The 18,607-nt window shown below is 39.8% G+C and overlaps 1 protein-coding gene across 1 annotated transcript in view; it reads left to right on the top strand.

Moving 5' to 3' along the window:
• Positions 1–2,113: 2,113 nt before the first annotated feature.
• Positions 2,114–18,607, top strand: part of ANOS1 (anosmin 1) — a 126,244-nt gene continuing 109,750 nt past the window's right edge. The window contains exon 1 of the mRNA XM_030280562.3: positions 2,114–2,473. Within this exon, the coding sequence (XP_030136422.2) occupies positions 2,282–2,473 (192 nt within the window). The 5' untranslated portion in view covers positions 2,114–2,281. The remainder of the gene's footprint in view (positions 2,474–18,607) is intronic.

Raw genomic sequence — 18,607 nt, 5'->3', positions numbered from 1 at the left:
TCACAAACTTTTCTGGCTTTTCTAGATTTGCATCTGGTTTACAGAAAGTGACATATTTTTTTCAGGCAGTTCTTATTATCTGTGGTAAAAGTTCAATGCATTCAGTGTACCTGTAAACAAACACTATGAATCAGCAAAGCAATTTTCTTTTCATGAGTCAGGGAAAAAAGTTGCAAAAGTTTTAATCAAGGCTTAAGAAAAACTATTTAAAAGATTGTCAGCTAGAAACTGGGAAGTCTTGAACTTAATACTGAGGCCTGAATGGGGTCACCACTATTTGTCATAACATTGCTAAGACGGTGGATTTATTTCTGTGTTGTTCTGTCATGTGCTGCTTTTTCCTCTGTAAATAGAGAGATGCTGGATCAGGCAAAGTAACCAGTTTTTTAATGGTGAGATGTCAGTCAATTAGGAAAAGCTTTTATGAACCTCTTATGATCTCTGCTCACTACAAGAGGAAAGGTAACCATTCCAGCTGCAAAATGAGGAAGCTACACAGAACTGACAGTATTGACAGAATGACTAGGTTGGAAGAGACCTTCAAGATCATCAAGTCAACCCATGCCTCCTCAGGACGTGTAGCTGAGATGGTCTCCTTTGGTTAACCAGAGCATTTCCAAACTAGCTGTCAGAGTATGGTAAAGAGTGCAAACAGCAGGGCACCTTCTGCGCCAGGATGTGGCAGGTGACCTCACCTTTTGGCAGCTGCACTCCCTCAAGCATCCAAGGGCACAAACTGTCATCTCCATTTGGTGACATTGGCAGGACTGACCCTGGCCTTCTGGCTTTTCTCAAGTGAAGATTTCTGACAGCTGACAAGAGAGACCACAAGCTGCAAAGTAACATCTAAAGTAAAATGTGCCTTGCTTTTTGTTATATTTGTATGTTAGCAGTACTTCTCACACGAAATCTTTTCTTAATCTGTGCCTTAATTTTGTGGTAAAATAGGAAAACTATTGCTAGAATGAACTGATAGAATTTAACAAGCGATTCCCTAGTTGGGATGTAGCAGACCCTTTTATACTTTGAATTTCTGATATAGAAGTGCACAAAAGGTGCATGCATATAGCCTGGTGAGAATAATAACATTGGGAAATATGTTTTTATTTCATGTTTGTATACATAAGAACATTCATAGAAAATTATAGCCATGTAAAATTAGTACCAGCCAGAACAGTTGAAGATCTTGCTGACTTTTATGAGATTTTAGATGACTTTCCTAGTGAACATTTAATTTATACTAGAACTCATTCCAGTAAAGATGCCTCCTGAAGTCTTTGTAATACAGGGTGTGATAACCACTCTAAACTACTACTTATAGTAGTAACTGACCTAGTATTAACTCCTGAAATGGCCTAAAAGTTACTTATTTCAGCTCATACAACGGTGGGATTTTCAAGTTCAGGAGGCTCAATCCACAGGCTCCGGTGAGAAATGATCCACTCACTCTTTGTAGCACATACCTGCGACGGGAGGAGTCCATGCAGCGCGCACAGGGGGAGGAATGCGGTAGGTAACCTCTGTGCTACATACTGCGGCACACGCTCCGGCCCTGGAGCTGACGGCAAGAGGGAAAGGATGTTAGGCGGATATTTACTGTATGGGGGCCATTTTACAGCTCAAGGTGATATCTTAATCTTTGCAGCTATTACACAGAGATATTTGGACTAATGACTTGCAGATTTTCATTTTTAAATAACTCTTCAGAGGAGCCTGTATGTGTTTCACCTTGGGAAAAGCGCTCACCGCAGGGTCACTCTGTAAGAAACACAGAGTTTCACAAAGTGATTTCCTTCCGTTCTTGCTTTCCCCGTCCTTTTTTAAAATTGATTTTAAAAATAAGAGACTTAACCAGGGTGTGTTAGGGCTGGCTACCAGCGGCCCTGGCGCCCAGCCACCCCCCGCAGCCCGCCTGCGTGCAGGGACAGGGCGTGCGGCTCCGCGGCCGCCCGCGCCCCGCAGGTGGCGGCGTGGGGAGGGGTCCGGCCGCCCCGACCTGCCGCGGGCAGGGCCCGCCCGCCGCCGGCGGCGCTGGCGCAGCCAATGGCGCGGCTCTGCCAGCGCCGGCCCGCCCGCTGCCGGCGGGGGAGGGCCGTGGGCCGGGAGGGAGGGAGCACGGGGGTGAGAGGAGTTGAATGATTGAACTTTCTTGTGTAGTTTCTGCGGCGCGGAGGTGTCCGTCCCCGGCGCAGCCCGGCACCAGCCCACCGAGCGGGAGCGAGCTTACCCCGGCAGCCCCGCGCCGCCCGGCCGCCCCTCTGCCCTCCTCTGCAGCAGAGCGATGGTGCGGAGGGCGCCCGGCGTGTCCCTCGCCCTGCTCCTCTGGGTGACGGCCGCCTGCGGCAGCCCCGACGGGCCGGGGGCCGCCGCCGCCGCCCGAAGGCAGGACGAGCCTTTCGCCACCGCCAGATGCGCCTCCAGGTGCCTGAGCCTCCAGATCACCCGCATCTCCGCCTTCTTCAAGCATTTCCAGGTAGGGGCATGGCACCGCGCAGGGAGCCTCTGCCACCGTCCGGAGAGCGAGTGTCCCCCGGGGCACGAAAAGGACGGCCGGGGCTGGGGCTCGGCGAACTTGGGGGCCCGTACCCCCAGGAGATGGCCGGCACCGGGAGGTCCGGACAGGTGGGCACGGCCCCGCGGCAGCGCCGAGCCCCGTCGGTGCCTGTGGGTGCCGGCCGGGCTCCCCGCCTGGCGGGTCGCGGGGCTCCTGGCACACTCTGCCCTGGCTCCTCGCAGGTGCCTCCGGTGGTGTCGGAGGCGGCGGGGCGGGCACGACACGGTGCTCCCGGGCCGGCGGTGCGCTCGTCCTGCCGATGGACGGGCGGTGCGGCGGCGATCCCGGGGGGCTCCGCCTGCCTGCGCGCCGTGCGCCAGCCCGCCGCAGGTGGCTCGCTTCCCCAGCCCGGTGGGAAAGTTTGAGCCTGTTTTTTAAGAGCAATAATCATGAACGTGTAATACTTGGTTCTGATCTGCGGGAAGGTGAGGGTGGGGGTAACGCTGCTTGCCTTTTTTTTTTTTTTTTTTTTTTTTTTTTTTTTTTTTCTGGGAAGGAGAGGCACATCTTTGGCTAACGGGACAAATAGGGATAAAGTGGGGAGAAATGGAACTGAAGTGGCGGGAGACCTGAGTTGCTTAAAATGAAAGCTGGAAGCAGCGTGGAGCTAGTGCAAGAGCAGCGTGTCTGCCCGTCCTTTCCCCTCTTCTAGTTACACACGCACCTTTCCCTTTCCCCACCTGTTCTTCACTGCGCAAATATTAAACCTACTCGAATTCATCCCAGTGACGGAAACCTTCCGAGCTGCAAGCCGTTCTCCCTCCCCAGAGCCTCTGCCCTTTGGGGAAGGGCTGGCCAGCTCGGTGCGAAGGGAGCCACCTCGGCCCTTCGGGGTGGCGCGCCGGGAACGCGCCGCTCGCTCACCCCGGGCTTGTCGGTCCGTGAGAGCGCCCGAACAAGCGCCTTGGGTGAAGTTGCGTCCGGGGCAAAGGTGTTGGCATCAAAGGCAGGTCTCAGAGGTATTTAAGAACAAACTGATTTAAAAAGACTAAAAAAAAAAAATTAAAAGGAATGTTAAAGGAGAAAGTGTGTGCGTTGTAAGGGCAGTAGGAAGTTGGTTGGGTGCCTGTAACCGGGTTTGGGTTGAAGAGACCGGGCTTGCGACCCGGCCGACTGGAGAAGGGGCTGCCCTGGCCCGGCCCGGCCGCTGCTCCGCGGGGCGGCCGCTGTCAGCGTGGTCCGTGCATCACGGGATGGCCTGAAAGGAGGATACCCATTAGTACAGCCCATTATCCCGGAGAGCGGTTAATATTTTTTATTGCGTTGTCAAGCGGTTGTAACTTACTTGTTTTACAGTTTCAGTGGCTAAAGAGGCAGTTTAGCCCAACACAATTCACAGTGAAAGGCTTTTTTTTCTTTTTTTTTTTTTTTTTTTGTGTGTTTTCTTGGCAAGATTTCTTTTTCAACGTAAAACTGCTGACAGAATGCACACGGCACATAATCGTGATTACATTTTAATTAGCTAGAGTAAAATAAGTAGGGAATCACTCAGGACTTGATAACTGGCTGGCTTTTTGCAATCAATTGAAAATCTCAGAATTTTAACCCCAACCTGCTAAAGCACGTGGTAATTTATCTTAATTACTAGGGATTAAACTCCTATTAGACATGAAATGACTGTAATGTTTGGAAGATAAAGTGCTCTCGTTTATAAAAGTTAAGCTCTCCATTGTCTGATAATGACGAAAAGGAGGAGAGTTTTAAAGTACATCACGCATCCAGTGTTCTCACAGGAGACTGATAAAACAGTGTGGGCTGTAGGGTGTGCAGGTTTGGGCCAGATTATTCCATGTGGGCTAAAGGGTATGGTGTTCCATTCCTTTCTCTTCTCCCTCCTTCTAGCCATTCCCCTCCCCTTTTCATCTCAACTGGTAACAATTTCTGGAGTTCTTTTCATTTCAGATGCACACTTATCTTGTAATCTGATTCAACCTTTGAAGCAAACTAAACATTAGCTCTTCCCAATCAGAGCAGGAAGGAACCCTAGTGTCTCCCAGTTAGGCAAGAATTGAAAGACTGACCTACTCGTTTCTCAGCCCTGCTTTAGATACAGCCTCACTGTTTAGGGAGACAGCAGCTGGACATGCTTTGCAAGAGATGATGTCCTCAAAACTTCGCAGAGACATAATTTCACATACTGGTACTAAAATCACATTACTATCAACTTTTTAAAGAGAATGAGGTAGTATGAATCGGAAGTCTGAGTTAATTTATACCTTCTGGCTCTTGTTTGAATGGCAGCTAATATTTTCCCAACATTTAAATGTTCACAAGGGATTTTAATTCATTCTGTCCCCCCACACAGAAGTTTCACCCATTTTTTTCTGTCCTTATTTTTAAAAGTCTCAAGAGATGTATTCTTTCTAAAAAGCCCTAGTTGTTAATTTACACTTGGGAAGCAATTCTAAGCTTATTTTAAATGTACATTGTCTGTAGGCAATGACAGTAGAAATTATTTTAACTGAAGCATAGGTCAAATAACTTTTTTTTTTTTCCCATGTAGACTATTGATGTGGGCTAGAAGAATCGGTCGCCTATATCAAAAATCATTGTTCTGTAGAATACTTGAAGAGGCACAGATGCCTCCTTATTCCTATAAAATCCCCATGGCTAGGGGAGATTTCCAGTTCTGGTGGTGTTGGGAAGTTCCATGTAGAGATTATACCAAAGAATACATGAGATCATTATAAGAGTTATGCACTACATGGGTCTTAGACCAAATGAAATGTGTGTGTTTTATATCTATGGCATTTTTCCAGGCCATGATCATTCACAGAGAGCATGCTAGCACAAAGGCCTTTCATCCTAAGCAATCAAACAAAAAAATTGTAATCGGGAGGGGTCATAGTGGATTCTGCTTTTATTTAACACTTATTGATTACATGCTCATCCACAGTAGGGAATTATGTTTAATCTCTAAATGAAGGGCCTCCAACATATCTCTTCTGTCTTACTGGGATGTGTTCAGTAGTGGGGCTTTAGATTGCTCTTAAATTAGATGAGAGAAGGCATTTTCATCCCAACTGTGTAACTTAGGCCCCTGGACAGTACTGAATGAAGCATTCATTTGCTTCTGACCAGACAGAGTAAGGGCTAAGAGAACTCATCTCTCTAGCCTTATGTTCAGAGTACTTATTTTATGCCATTTTGGGTGTTGACACTAGAGTTTTACTATGACTGTTGCAAAACATGTATGAGGGAGTAATTGGAGCATTCACTGGAACCTGTTCATGCTTTTGATAAAGCAGAGTTCATAGTGCTGTGCTTCTTTCTCTGACAAAATTCTCTCTAAAACTCCCCTGAACAGGGGAGGATGGCAAGAATGCTCTTCCAGTAAGCAAGAGCTTGACCGTCAAATGGCCTGCTTAGGAGAAGGTGTAGATTTGAACCTTGAAGTCCTATATCATAATCAGTGTTGTGTGCATTTGGCTGTTAACTAAAAGAGCAGGCCTGGGTGTTAGTATGGTGTTCTTATAAGATGGGAAGAGCAATTCCTCCTCTGGTCTGAAATGAGAGGAAGGACTGAGGTGTCTGGCTCCATAAGAAACACCAAGACTGTGCATCCTGTGTGGAAAAAGGCATACTATTTTAGGGAGAGAAGTTGTACAGTGATGTCATTGGATATATTCTTTCCTCAACATTTTCTTAAGGCAGTTTCTGTCTCAGTCTTTTAGTTGATCTCCAGGAGAAAGGTACAAATTTTAATTTGATGTATTCAAAGTTTGTTTGTGAATCTAGTTTTACAGTAATTTAGAACAGTAGGTAAAGCCCCATGAAGATGAGGTCAGTTACTACACAAGTTTTTGGGTTTTTTTTGAAAAGGGTATGGATATAAACAGGGACCTCATACAGCCAGCTGGACAAGAGGCCTGAATGCTCAGATAATTTTGATAGGGCTTTTCTGCATAACATCCCTGTTTTAGTGGAGTGAGACTAAACTCCTTGCATTGCTATCTGTGGGTGTAGCCTTTCCCATTTGTGATATTAGTTGTGGATGAACTCATTTTGTTTTGGGGGAGCAGGCATGGCAGTGACCTTTTTAGTGTTTTGTTTTCAAGTTGAGTGCAAAAACAATTTGGATTTTAATCTCTTGCCAGCCTTTTGAGACATGTTTTAAAACTGTCATGATTTAAATTTTCTTTGTGAATAAGAGCTTGAACATCACTGTAACTACTTAGGCTAAAAATGTTATGGCAAACAAACTGTTTACTTTGACCTGTGGACTCATTGATCGTTGTCTTAGCTGGTGTCTGTTATAGACCTCTCAAGCTCAAGTGTTTTTCTGCGTAATATGTGCAACTTGATAATTTACTTAAGACAGAGGAGTGCTCAGTCTTGTTTACTGGGTAAAAAGCTGAGAGGGTTGTAGAACAGGCCTTAAGAATTTGGGGTAGTTGCCCATAAAATTGCCTGTGTTTGTGGTGTGGAGTCACTGCAGAGGTTACAGCTATGTGCTCACAAAGTATATGCTGAGGTTGAACAGCACCTCCTGGCAACTTGTGCTAGCATTTAACCACCCTCACAGTAACAAAAAAGGTGTTTTCTAATGTTCAGATGAAGTTTCCCATGTTTAAAATTTGTCGATTGCCTCTTGTGTTACTGGGCTTCACTGAGAAGAGTCTGGCTTCACTTTCTCTACTCTCTCCCATCGGGGACTTTAAAACATTGATGAGAAACCATTTAGACTTTTCTATTACAGACTAACATTCCCATTTTTTTAGCTTCTTCTCATGTGAGAGATACTACTGTCCCTTTTCTGGGCCCAGTATTGGGGAGCCCAGTACTGGACCCAGAACTCCTCGTGTGGAGGAGTGACTAGAACAGAGAACAGGAAACATTTTAAAGTTTTTAAAGACAGGCTACATTTTAAAGATATAATAACTGCTAAATACTGGTACTCGCTTCTAAATTAATTTTCATGATTTAGGTTTTCTTACATGAATTCATATGGTGACCGTTTATAATTGTCAGTGCATTAAAATTACAATGCTAATGCCAAATCAGTTTTTTCTATCCTTTTAGATATTGGTACATCTCACTATAGGTTTAAGTTTTTTTGAGGGGGTAATCTTCAGCAGTAAATTAAATCGTAACATTTCTTTATTCATGAGGGGAAAGTCCAGGTACGTGGAGATGTATATGTGTTGTGTGATCCAGCCTTGTGATGCTTGAACAGGCTCATGAGAGATTGTTAAACTTGTTAAAGTGGACACTGGTTGGAAACATACAGGCAACGCTGTGGATGACCTTGGTCACCTAGGAGTTCTGTGTTCATGCTGACTTATTTGCCAAGTGGATAAATTGTAGCTGAAAATTTTGATATAGCATAGACATCCCTCAAGTGGTAAGCCAGTTTTGTGATATATGGAAGGAAATTAGAGAGAAATTACTGCTTGTAAATGTGATTTAGTGAAAATCTAATAGTAATATACTATGATTTAGTACTCAGGAATTAGTACTAAGCTAGATGAGCCAAGGCTAACTCAAAATTGTTTTTGAAAGTATGGAAAAATATTGTTTTAAGCTAATAGAGCCATATGTTGCATAATGTTTAGTAGCTGTAAAAGGGAAGAGTAAGGCCTTAGAAGTTTGTTATATTGAATGACTGATAACTATATGGTGGTAGGAGGTTGTTTTTAGTGTTGTAGAAGGACTCTTGCCTTTCGGGAGAACTGAAGTTTTTGAAGAAAAACAGGCAATTCTTTTAAGTAAGTAATAAAAGGTTCTCAGATTTTATATCTGCAAGCAAATAATGTGCAAGTGATTACCTCTAGATAAGCAATACCAGATTTCACCTACAAGTCAGGAAGCTAGTTGTCTCAATGCCAGCACATCTGCCTTCAAATTGTCTGCAACTCTAAAGTGACTGCACCTGCAATAATCTGCAATGGGTCTCAGCTGGGAAGGTGGTGGCCAGGCTGAAAGTCCAGGATGCATGTGTCTCTGTGTTCTGCTGTAGAGAAGCTGCAAATCATGAAGAAACCATTTATTTTAACTGTTTCAAATAATTCTGAAACTATAAATTGTTTTTCATTAGATCTTTTGAAAATATATGTGCTAGATACGTAGTGTGTTATTCCCAGAATGTTTCAGTTCCAATGGACAGGCTGCCCAGGCACTGAGTTTGCTTAGTTCTCTTGGGACATCTTCACAAACTTTTCTAAATGTGAGGATGTATGCCATCTGTTTCTGTTGCTGTTTCAGTACTCATCTCCTTTCCAAAAATAGCCCTCGTGTTAAATAATTCTGACTTTCATATGTCTTGCAAAGCACACTGATCTTAATTTATTTCCACAGAAAAATTGTAGCATTTGTCATTACTTTGTTTTTCTCAAAACTCATTAAAAGGCCCAATCATTCTCCTGTTTTTAATGTTCATATGGCATATGATCTGGATAATTTTTCTGGCATTTGGTGTGTCCTGATTATCAAGATCTGCAGTTGTGAACAAAAAGTGCACAGATCTAACAGAATCTTGGGTAAAACCTGTGAAAATGAAAGGTTTGTTTTGAATAACAATGGCTACATCTAGTGAAAACAGCTGTATTTTTCACCGTATTGTGTAATTGAGTGGTTAGTCTTTGCTGTTGTAACCTGGTCTGTTATGAACCTCCCTGATTTCTGATTTGAGTCTCCCTAAGTGGGAGTTTTAACTTTTTCATAACCAGACCCAAATCTCTTTGCCCTCAGTGGTTGCTTGCATAGTTGATATGAGTGCAGGGGTTTACACTGTCTGGTCATGGTTTTCTAGTGGTTTTGATCACTCAGACTTACTCATTGCTTTGCTAAATTAAAATACTTGTATGTCTCAAGTATAAGTTTAAATGCAAATCAAGTGAACTGTATGAAAATGCTAGTGGATGGTGAGCAATTGTACTGAACAATGGGAGTTGCCAAGATATTTTTCTCATTTACTTGTGTATACTTACATATTAAGAAAAAAAAATTCTTTATGCTTATGTTGATAAAATTAAAATCACTGTTAATTTGGTAAATGTGCTGGATACCAGGTACAATAAACTCAGCAGGAATTACTAATAGGTTTTAAAGCAAATATTTTATATATAGAAAATATTGGCAAAGAATAGTTTAAATGTCACAGTCATGTTGGTGAGGGGGAGGAAATGCTGCTTTTGAAAAGCATTAGAAAACTTCTGAAAGAAAAATGCTGTTAGTTCTAAAATGTAAATATTTTTCCATTGGAAGATATAGCCACTTAATACAGAGCAAAAGGTTTTTCAGATGGGTAGTGTTCATATTAAAACTATTACTATAACATTATTTGTTGTCTGAATAGGGGTTGTCTCTGTGATTAACTAGATAATTAAGTGGTGTAATTTAGCATCCATGTCTTTAAAGACTGAAAGTAGGAATAATGACTGAGTATCAGGTGCATCCTGCAGAAGACAGATGCTGTCTTGATATCTGTATTGATATTTACTAGCTGGTGCCTAGCAAATGTAAACCTTGTACTGAAACTCCTTGCCTAGGAGTTTACACCAAGAATCTTCATTTTTTGATCTCTCCCACAGCTAAGCCTTATAAGGCTTTATACTTCAAAAACCTTTGAAGTTCATGAAAAGCCTTCTGTTGATTTCAGCTGGATCAGGTCCATGTATGAACACTAGGTCCATGTAGTCAACAAAGTAGAGTGCTGTGAACTTGGTGTCCCAGCTCCAGTTGTATCTGTTTTTCAGTCTTTTAATGACCAAGAGGTCACAGGACACAGAGATGGAGAGCTGGGGGTGTTGAAAGGTAAGTGGACCCTTTAAACTTGAAAGTACAGTACTGTTCTTTTAATCTCTGATTAAAAAGAATCGCACATTCTTTCAATCCACTGAAAGGAATATCAGATATTTCCAGATTTGGGGAACAATCCCAGTAGAAAGTTTTAATCAAATTTCTGTTATCTTCTGTGAATAACATTTTCACCAATGCATCTCTAGACTGTCAAAGAGATGTGACATCAAAGTTATGTACACACGTATGTAATTACATTCCTTGAAAAAATAAGAGAATTGTCTCAAGCAGGACAGGACTCCCCTGGTAAGCAGCTGAGATTGCTGAGGAGCATGTCTTCAGAACTTGTAGCAGAAGAAAAGGGACAGATTCTCAGAATGGAGAAAGGTGGCGATAGGTGGACTCTAGCAGGCTTGCAATACTGGAAGGAGAAATTATATGAGAGTAGAGGGCACTGTAAAATTTCCTGTGACACAAGTAATTGAAATTAAGGAATTATAGGAGCAGAGGACAGATGTGATGGGTCTGTAGGAAGAGTTGTTTGTAACTGTTTCTTGTGAACATGTTTTATTTCTGTCCTTTCTCAGCTGCTTGAAATTTTACTTGATTTAAACAATTTAATTTTTCTTTTTTGAAACATAGTAAATGTGTTTTGAAAACCCTTTTGTCTTCATTGAAGAGATCAGTTACAGGAAAGGCTGCTATGAAAATTCACAACAAAATTCTAGCAGACATTGTCTTTCATGTTAGGACTTAGACAAACTTAAACCCTTGATTCACTGCCAGTGTAATTCCTCAAGTGGTCACAGCTGAAACTGCAAACCTGGCCAAGGTAGTGAAGTCTGTTTTCTCTGCCTGTGAGGGCTGCAATCTAGCTGTCATGGATCCTGTAATAAGATAATATGAGGGAAAAATGATGCTTTGGAGCAAATGTCTTGTGTCCAGACAGTCAGGAATTGAGGCCGATGGTGAAGATTGGATGAGAAGAATGTACTCATTTAGTCAAGTGCAAATGTAGTTCAACTTTCCTTGCCATTTGTATGAGAATTTAGAAGCGTAGTTCTGTTTTTCTTTTTTTAATATATTACTCTTCAGGGAAGTTATCTTCACAGTAATTTATCTTTGAAAAAAAAAGAAAAGCAATCTCAGTTCATGTACATGAGTGTGATTTCTCAGCTAGTGATTTAGGCCATGAGCATAGAGCAATATGTCATTTGTACTCAACTGATCATGTTTTTTAACTGCAGATGACTGGACCATTCCAGTCAGGCCTCAGGGCATTTTTGGACCTAGACACTACAAATTCATTTTTTTGACCTTAGTGCTGTAGGACTTTGGGTTTCCTTTGAATTTAGCACATGGCTGAACAGATATGTGAAGCAGCAAATAGTGAGGAAGGGGTGATAACAATGTATTATTATGATGATATCTTAATACAGTGACTATTTGTCATTTTTCCCCAGAATTTGTATCCCTAAATATAAACTATTTCAACTGTGTGGCTTTTTTTTTCTTTTTTGGTTAGGTGATGGTTGTAGCTCCTTTGACAACAATAAAATCATGCTAATGTGTAACTACAACTAGACAATAATGAATCATACCATTATCTGCCCCCAATTTAATTCATTACAAAAAGTGTATAAATGTTGACATTTAATTTGTACCTAACAATTTTGGGAAGGGAACTGGAGCTAAAAGGGCTTGAGGCTTTCTTCTGTTTTGAAATTTCTTTCTATACAACTGTGAACTGAGATCCCGAGATCAAGAATTAGCCAAACACTGGTCAGTCTGGATATGCAGTAGGTGGAAGAAACATTTGGGCTTAGACAAACTGACACAAAGAGGTAAAAATAATCCAATTAATGAAGAGTGTGTCACTTCGTATAGTACTTAGTAGCAGCTATGGGCCGTGTTTGTCAGGATAGATAAGGAAAGAAGATGTAGATTTTTACGGCTAGGAGCTTATTGCTGGGTTTTTTCTTTGAGTTAAGAAGCTGAATACACAATGTGAAAGACAGTAGCTTTCTGGTAAATTTCATGGGTTTTCTGTCCAGTGGATCCTCACTGACCGAGTGGAGTAGAAATGCACACATGCTGCACATGCAGTATATTAGTTCATTTTGTAAAAGATTTGCATTATTCACAGGTTCACACCCATGTGTTTGAGCACTGGACAGCATTAAAGCCAGAATTTTCAGTGGCAATTGATGTGGAACAGCAAACAATAATTATTTCAAGTCTTCTTCCTAAGTTTTAAATTATCCTTATGTAGAAAAAAAGAGCAGCAAAGGGAACTAAACTTGAAAGTTAAGTTTAACCTCAGCTGTTTTCCAAATTGTAGAAAAGTGAACATTTACAGTTTCCTAAAGGATATACTGGCTGCCTTTGTTTTGGAATAGAAAACACGATTTGGTTTTAAAAACTGAATGTAGGGTAGACTGATGTTGTTTAACTGAGGATCTTTCAGGTTTCTGAATGATACTTATTGATTCTTCCATTTATATGATTAACAGCTTAAGACAGATTTTTCTGGAGTTTTTGTTTCTGGCCTGAGTCTGATAGCTCTACACTTGATAGTAATATATCTAACGGTTTCAATGGAAATGAGCTTAGGCCAGTGAAATTATACTAGAAATCTTTGTTTACTGTTTATAGATTAAAAACAAGAAAGTTTTCAGTATGCTGTGTAAAGAAGATTAACTTGAATTTGTTACATACCATCTTATTGTATCATGACATCTTTCTTTTCAATTCAGTGGTAGTAAATAACACAGTGCCATTAGGACAAATTAAAACTAAATTGCCAGTTATATGCTAGCTGTAAAGCACCTTTAAATATTTGTAGAAGAGATTCTTTCAGATGACAAGGGAAGGTAGAAGCAATTTAATATAGCCAAAGCTAAGTATCTCTACAGACAGTGGAAAAATATTTTTTGAAGGGTGAGTTACTGCCCAGTTTCTGACTCTTATGCCGTGTATCCTGGTGGTGTCAGGAATTCCAAAGTATCCCTTTAAGTTTCATCAACAGGCATGGCTTTTTCTCTTAATAATAGGAGCAGATGTCAAATTTTTATGCCTCTAAGATGCTTAGTCATACCTAGGAGATCCATCTGGTATAGATTGAGCCTCAGTTAACTTGTTCTCACCCATGAACTTCCCACTGAGAAAGTAAATTGAGCAGAGCTCCTCAGCCCAATGAAAAAGAAACTTGAATATTATCAATCTGCTTGTAGTACCAGAACCCCCTTCACTGGCTTTCTTTCTTAGTTGCTTTACACAGGTGAGAAGGCTAATAAAATAGAAAGAAACTTTATAATTGGGACAGAATTCCTGGAGCATACCACCAGTTTCAGCGACTTTCCAAAAAGAGAACAACTGAAATATATGTCAATTTTGCAGAAAAAGTGATTTAAGAAAGAGAAACAGAATCTTAATATAAAATATCTCCTGATAGTACAAGTTATTGACAACTGGTATTAACTGCCATTGTCCACATTTTATGAGCTTAAGGATATGTATTACAATGTTTTTCTTTTGTAGCTGTTGAATTAGATTAAAGATATAAAAGAAAATGCTGGGCTTCACAACTGGTGTGATCCTTGCAGTGGAATTTTGTGAATTTCCATATCCAATTGTTTACATTAACTGAAGGTTTTAAAATGCTGTGGCTTGGGTAGGGACTTAGGCTGTGCTTTGACATCTCTCATGTTACAAGCCTTTCAATAACTGCAATGCAAATGAGCCTGATTTAATTTTTAACTCTTTCACCTGGTGCCAGGAAGGTCTGAAACATGATGGACCTGTCAGCAAATACTTGTTCTGCATAACAGCTACATCTCTGGTAACCATATGTGTTAATGACAAATGCTTCAGTTCTGCCTTGAAGAGAGATTTAATTTCCTTTTATGGTATGTCTTCATTAGTTAGTTATAAGACTGTATTCTAAAAACCTGGCATATGAAGTGCTTTTATGTTTGTGGGAAATTATATGGCAATGTGATGAAGCAACATAAATCTTCCACTAAAGATTGTCACTTAAGAAAGATCAAGTTAATACCCCTGTACCTTGAATTGCATGAGTAATTTTAGTATATCTTTATCAATAGAATTTAATGTTGATTTCTTCTCTCTCTCATATGTCCTTTCACAGTCTTAGGCTGCTTGCAAGGTGGCGTAGAACACTGGATTGCAGCAATTGTGTCATGGAATATACATTTCTTGCAGCATACAGTCCTTAAACTAGAAAAAGCCCCTAAGAAAACTGGAAGAATCTATTGTAACTTGCATTAAAAAGCTATTTATCTCAGGAATATACTGTCAGTGTTGCAAGGCCAAAGGGTCTCAGCTAGGATCAGGTTAGCAGATGTGTCCTTTTTGTTTTCCTGAAATGCTGCTTTAACTGTTGTGGTGAAAGACTTTTTCTATGTGTGTGTGTGGTTTCTAACAACATTGTGATGGGTTTGGTTCAGATTGCAGATAGGCTATTCTGTTTAAGTCCAAGAGTCATTTTTTTGGAAAAAATCTCTAATTCCCCTGAATGGCCACAACCCTTTTGCAAATGTTTCTAGGAAATCTTAGGTCTGGTGAGGTGCACTTCACTCCCTGAGTCAGGTCTTCTGTGGAAAATGGAACAAAAATCCCCAAAGACTGTTTACACAACTCTTAGACCTCCAAGGACTGTGTTAAGTTTTACACTATTTTTCTTTTGTGACCTTTGTTATGTACCTTAATAATTCCTCCAAAACATGATTTTATATAAAAAATGTTTAAAATATTAATAGGTCTCTGGAGCGACCAATGAATAATTATGGTCAAATTTTAGACTGCATATTTCATCTGTAGGATTGTTACTTGTGCTAAGTTTTACTGCTGAAATGATACTTTACTACATGCTTTAAAAATATTAAAAGATAGTGAAACACAGTATTCATATTGGCAATTATGTTTATTGAGCTTATTGCCTTCAAAGAGGAAAAAAATTATAGCAATACATCAAGACAATAGGAATAAGGAGATACTTGTAACAAATATTTTATGTTGAGAAAGGTGCTGCATGGAATTAATATTTTTGTTTTCCTTTAAAATGAAAATATATGTATTCCTCAGGTTCTGGGGATGTGGCTGCTACTGTGGCTTGAAATATTTAGTATCTTGTAAACTAGCAACACATGCCAAAGGGAAAGGAAATGCACTGATGAAATTTACCATGTGAATTTCATGCAATTATATTAGAAATAAATAGTCCAAGATTGTGAGTGTAGAATTTGATGGTACCTGACTGAGTCATAATAACATGGCTACTGAAGAGCAGCTAAGTTTGAAGGACAGGTGTGTGTATCCATACTCCTGCCAAAGTTACAAGTGTTGCATATAATGATGTCCCTCTCATACATACCAGAACAGAGTAAGAGAAAATGCAGTGAAACATCACATGGCCAGTATGTGGTACAGGACAATGCATTTAGCAGTTTTTGGAATCAGATATTACTCCATGACAATGAAACATGCATGGACTATTCCATGTTTGTGTAGTTCATGGTTAGACTATTTATAATGGACATTTTAGTTGAAATAAAAGTGCATGGTTGTTTTTCTTGTTGTGTGTATGTGGTTAAGTTTCTTAAGGATGTGAGACAACAGAACCTTAAGCATTTTACAAGTCCAGAAAGGAATTCTGCCCTGACTGACCCAGAAACAGTGTGGCTTTTGAGGCAAATTTAGTCTAATAGGAAGCACTGAATTACTAATCTTGTGTGTTTGGGAGATGTTAGAAATGTCTGAGATGCACCTACACATTAGTGTTTTAATGTGGATCAGAGTTTGCTTTGGAAGTAAGTCTCATGGTCACCTTTTCTTTCACATTATGGACCAGTCTGAGAATTCATGCAATGGACTTCTTCTGGATAACATAACTGGTAGAGATAATCCAGGGGGATCTAATGTGCTTTAGCAACTAATGGGCATTGTGTCCATGGGACCAGACTAGAATTATTTGAAGGAAAGGGGGAAGTTGAAATATATGTAGTGCCTACATCAGACCCAGTAAGACCAGGTGTTTTGCTCAATAGATGTGTTTCTGTGGTTTGCATGACTTCCTAGGGAGTTTGTAGCTGATTCTGGAATTCTCTGTTGGTAGGCAGTGGAGGCAAATGCAGCCTGTGACAAGCATACCACATCACATGCTTTTGGGAGTCACCCAACTAACCAGTAGTCTTAGAATTATACAGAATAGTAATATGGACTATAGTTTTCAGTTATAAAATCAAATCAGCGTTCAAAGCAGAATGCAAACGTTTCTGAAGCATTGAATCCTACAGTATATTGAGAACCAGTTGTATTTTTTCAAATACAAAGTAAGTTGTGTATGTCTACATTTATATTGTATTTTGCATAAGCAAGCATTATGTTTTTAGAATGCATTTTGTTCTTTTTGGATGTTAATTTCCCAAGGCTACACTTCTGTCACATCCTTGAGCCATCACATACTTTTATTATCTCATTATTTCATATGTATAGCAAATCTAGTTTATGACACAACAGAAGAAGTGCATTAGCATTTTGGAAGGGTGGGGATTTTGAAACAGAGCTTATGAACAAGTAGTTGACAAGCTATCTTTTGCTTCCCATATTAATGCTGTTAGACTAGTTTCTGTTCACTTCAATTTGGATTACTTAATCCCAAAAAAGGTGTTTGAAATTTGGCCAAAAAATACTTTGAGATTCAATATATAACTTTTAATATCTTCAAGTTAGTGTCAGTGTGTTTGATTCCTCCTGTTGCATGGAGAAGTGAAGTTTATTTCATCAGGATTCTTTCACAGATTGGTAAAGACTTCTGCTAAACAGAATAAGATCTCAGTTGAGATCAGTCTTAGAAGTGGTTAAGAGTGAAGTCTGTGAAGCCACAAGAAGGCAGTCATAACTCACAAGTCTGTGGAGACAAGGATTCCTGTGCTCATTCGTTTTTACAGCTTGTGTCTATCTAGTAGTTTTCTGTCTCTTTGAGAAGAGAGTGCTCTAAAAAGATGAAAGATGTCCCATACTTAGAGATGTGAATTTAATCCAAGCAATGCGTAGTTTGTTTTCAAAACTGCTGATCTTTTGCTGTTTCATTGGTAATGGCCTTTGGATTTTGATGATTGTCTTTCTAGGAACCTAATGATGGCAGCTAGAGAACAAGTAGTATTATGTCCCATGATATAGGTGATGGTTGGTGATATACTTAATTTCTTTTTTAATAACTCTGGTCTATTTGTTGGGGGTTTTTTTTGGTATTTTTTTTTTGGTTTTTTTTTTTTTTCCTGTTTTTGGTGTATGTGAAGTTGTGGCTTTTAATGTTTTGGTCTATAACAGTGATAAAGGCTGACTTTGTATAAACTGTTTAGGAAATATCAATGCAAAGTTTAGGTCAATATAGTTTTATTTGTAGCCATCCATCTACAGGAGGACCTACCATATCATTGCCATAGGAGCTAGCACATTACAGATGATGGCAGTGTCAACATAAATCCAAAAGAAAACCTAACTAAGACTTTCTAAAAAATTATTTGTGATATCTGTTTTCTGGTGTTAGATCCAGATGTTAAAAATTAGGTGGCAGCATGAGTCACATTGTGACCCATGATAATTTAATTTTGGTTTATATTTGCAAACTGTCAGAGAATGAATTTTTGGGATGATCAGTTTTATAAATATTTCTTACATTCAGTCATCTCTTTAACTTAATTACTTTGGGTTAACCAATAACCAGCATTGACTTTTCTATGGTTTAAACATCTGTGGTATAAAAATGGCTTCCTCTAAGGGCATTGTGCATTTGATTTAGTTGTGAAGAATCACAGTGGTTAGTTACAGTAAAAGAATAACTTCACGTGTTTGTTCCAAAATGTGTTCTTGCCCTCAGCTTCTTTTTTCAGGATACTGTTGCTCAGTGGTTTTTTGTTTTGTTTTGGTTTTTTGTTTGTTTGTTTGTTTTGAGAGTTGTATGTCGTTATAAGATGTCACAGTCAAGCTTAATGCTGAATTTTTACATGTGCTCATATAACACAGTCATAAAGTTATCTTATAGTAATATATCAAACAGTGTGACTAATATGGTGCTAAGTGCCTTTTCTCACATTAGAGTTCTATGCAGTATTTTTTTGTTGCTGTTTTTATTTTATTCTGATAGGTTTTTATATGCTTTTTTGTGTTCTGTTGTTTGGGTGATCTTTATTTGGTTTTGGTGTTGAAATTTTGGTTTGTGCTTTCGATAACTAGAACAAAGTCTAAGGACATTACTTACACATCAGGAATAAATGAAGATGTTATTAT

The sequence above is a fragment of the Taeniopygia guttata genome, chromosome 1, assembly GCF_048771995.1.
Source record: "Taeniopygia guttata chromosome 1, bTaeGut7.mat, whole genome shotgun sequence".
Classification (NCBI taxonomy): Eukaryota; Metazoa; Chordata; class Aves; order Passeriformes; family Estrildidae; genus Taeniopygia; species Taeniopygia guttata.
Note: the sequence above shows the minus strand (reverse complement) of the source record. Positions and strands in the feature narration are given on the sequence as shown.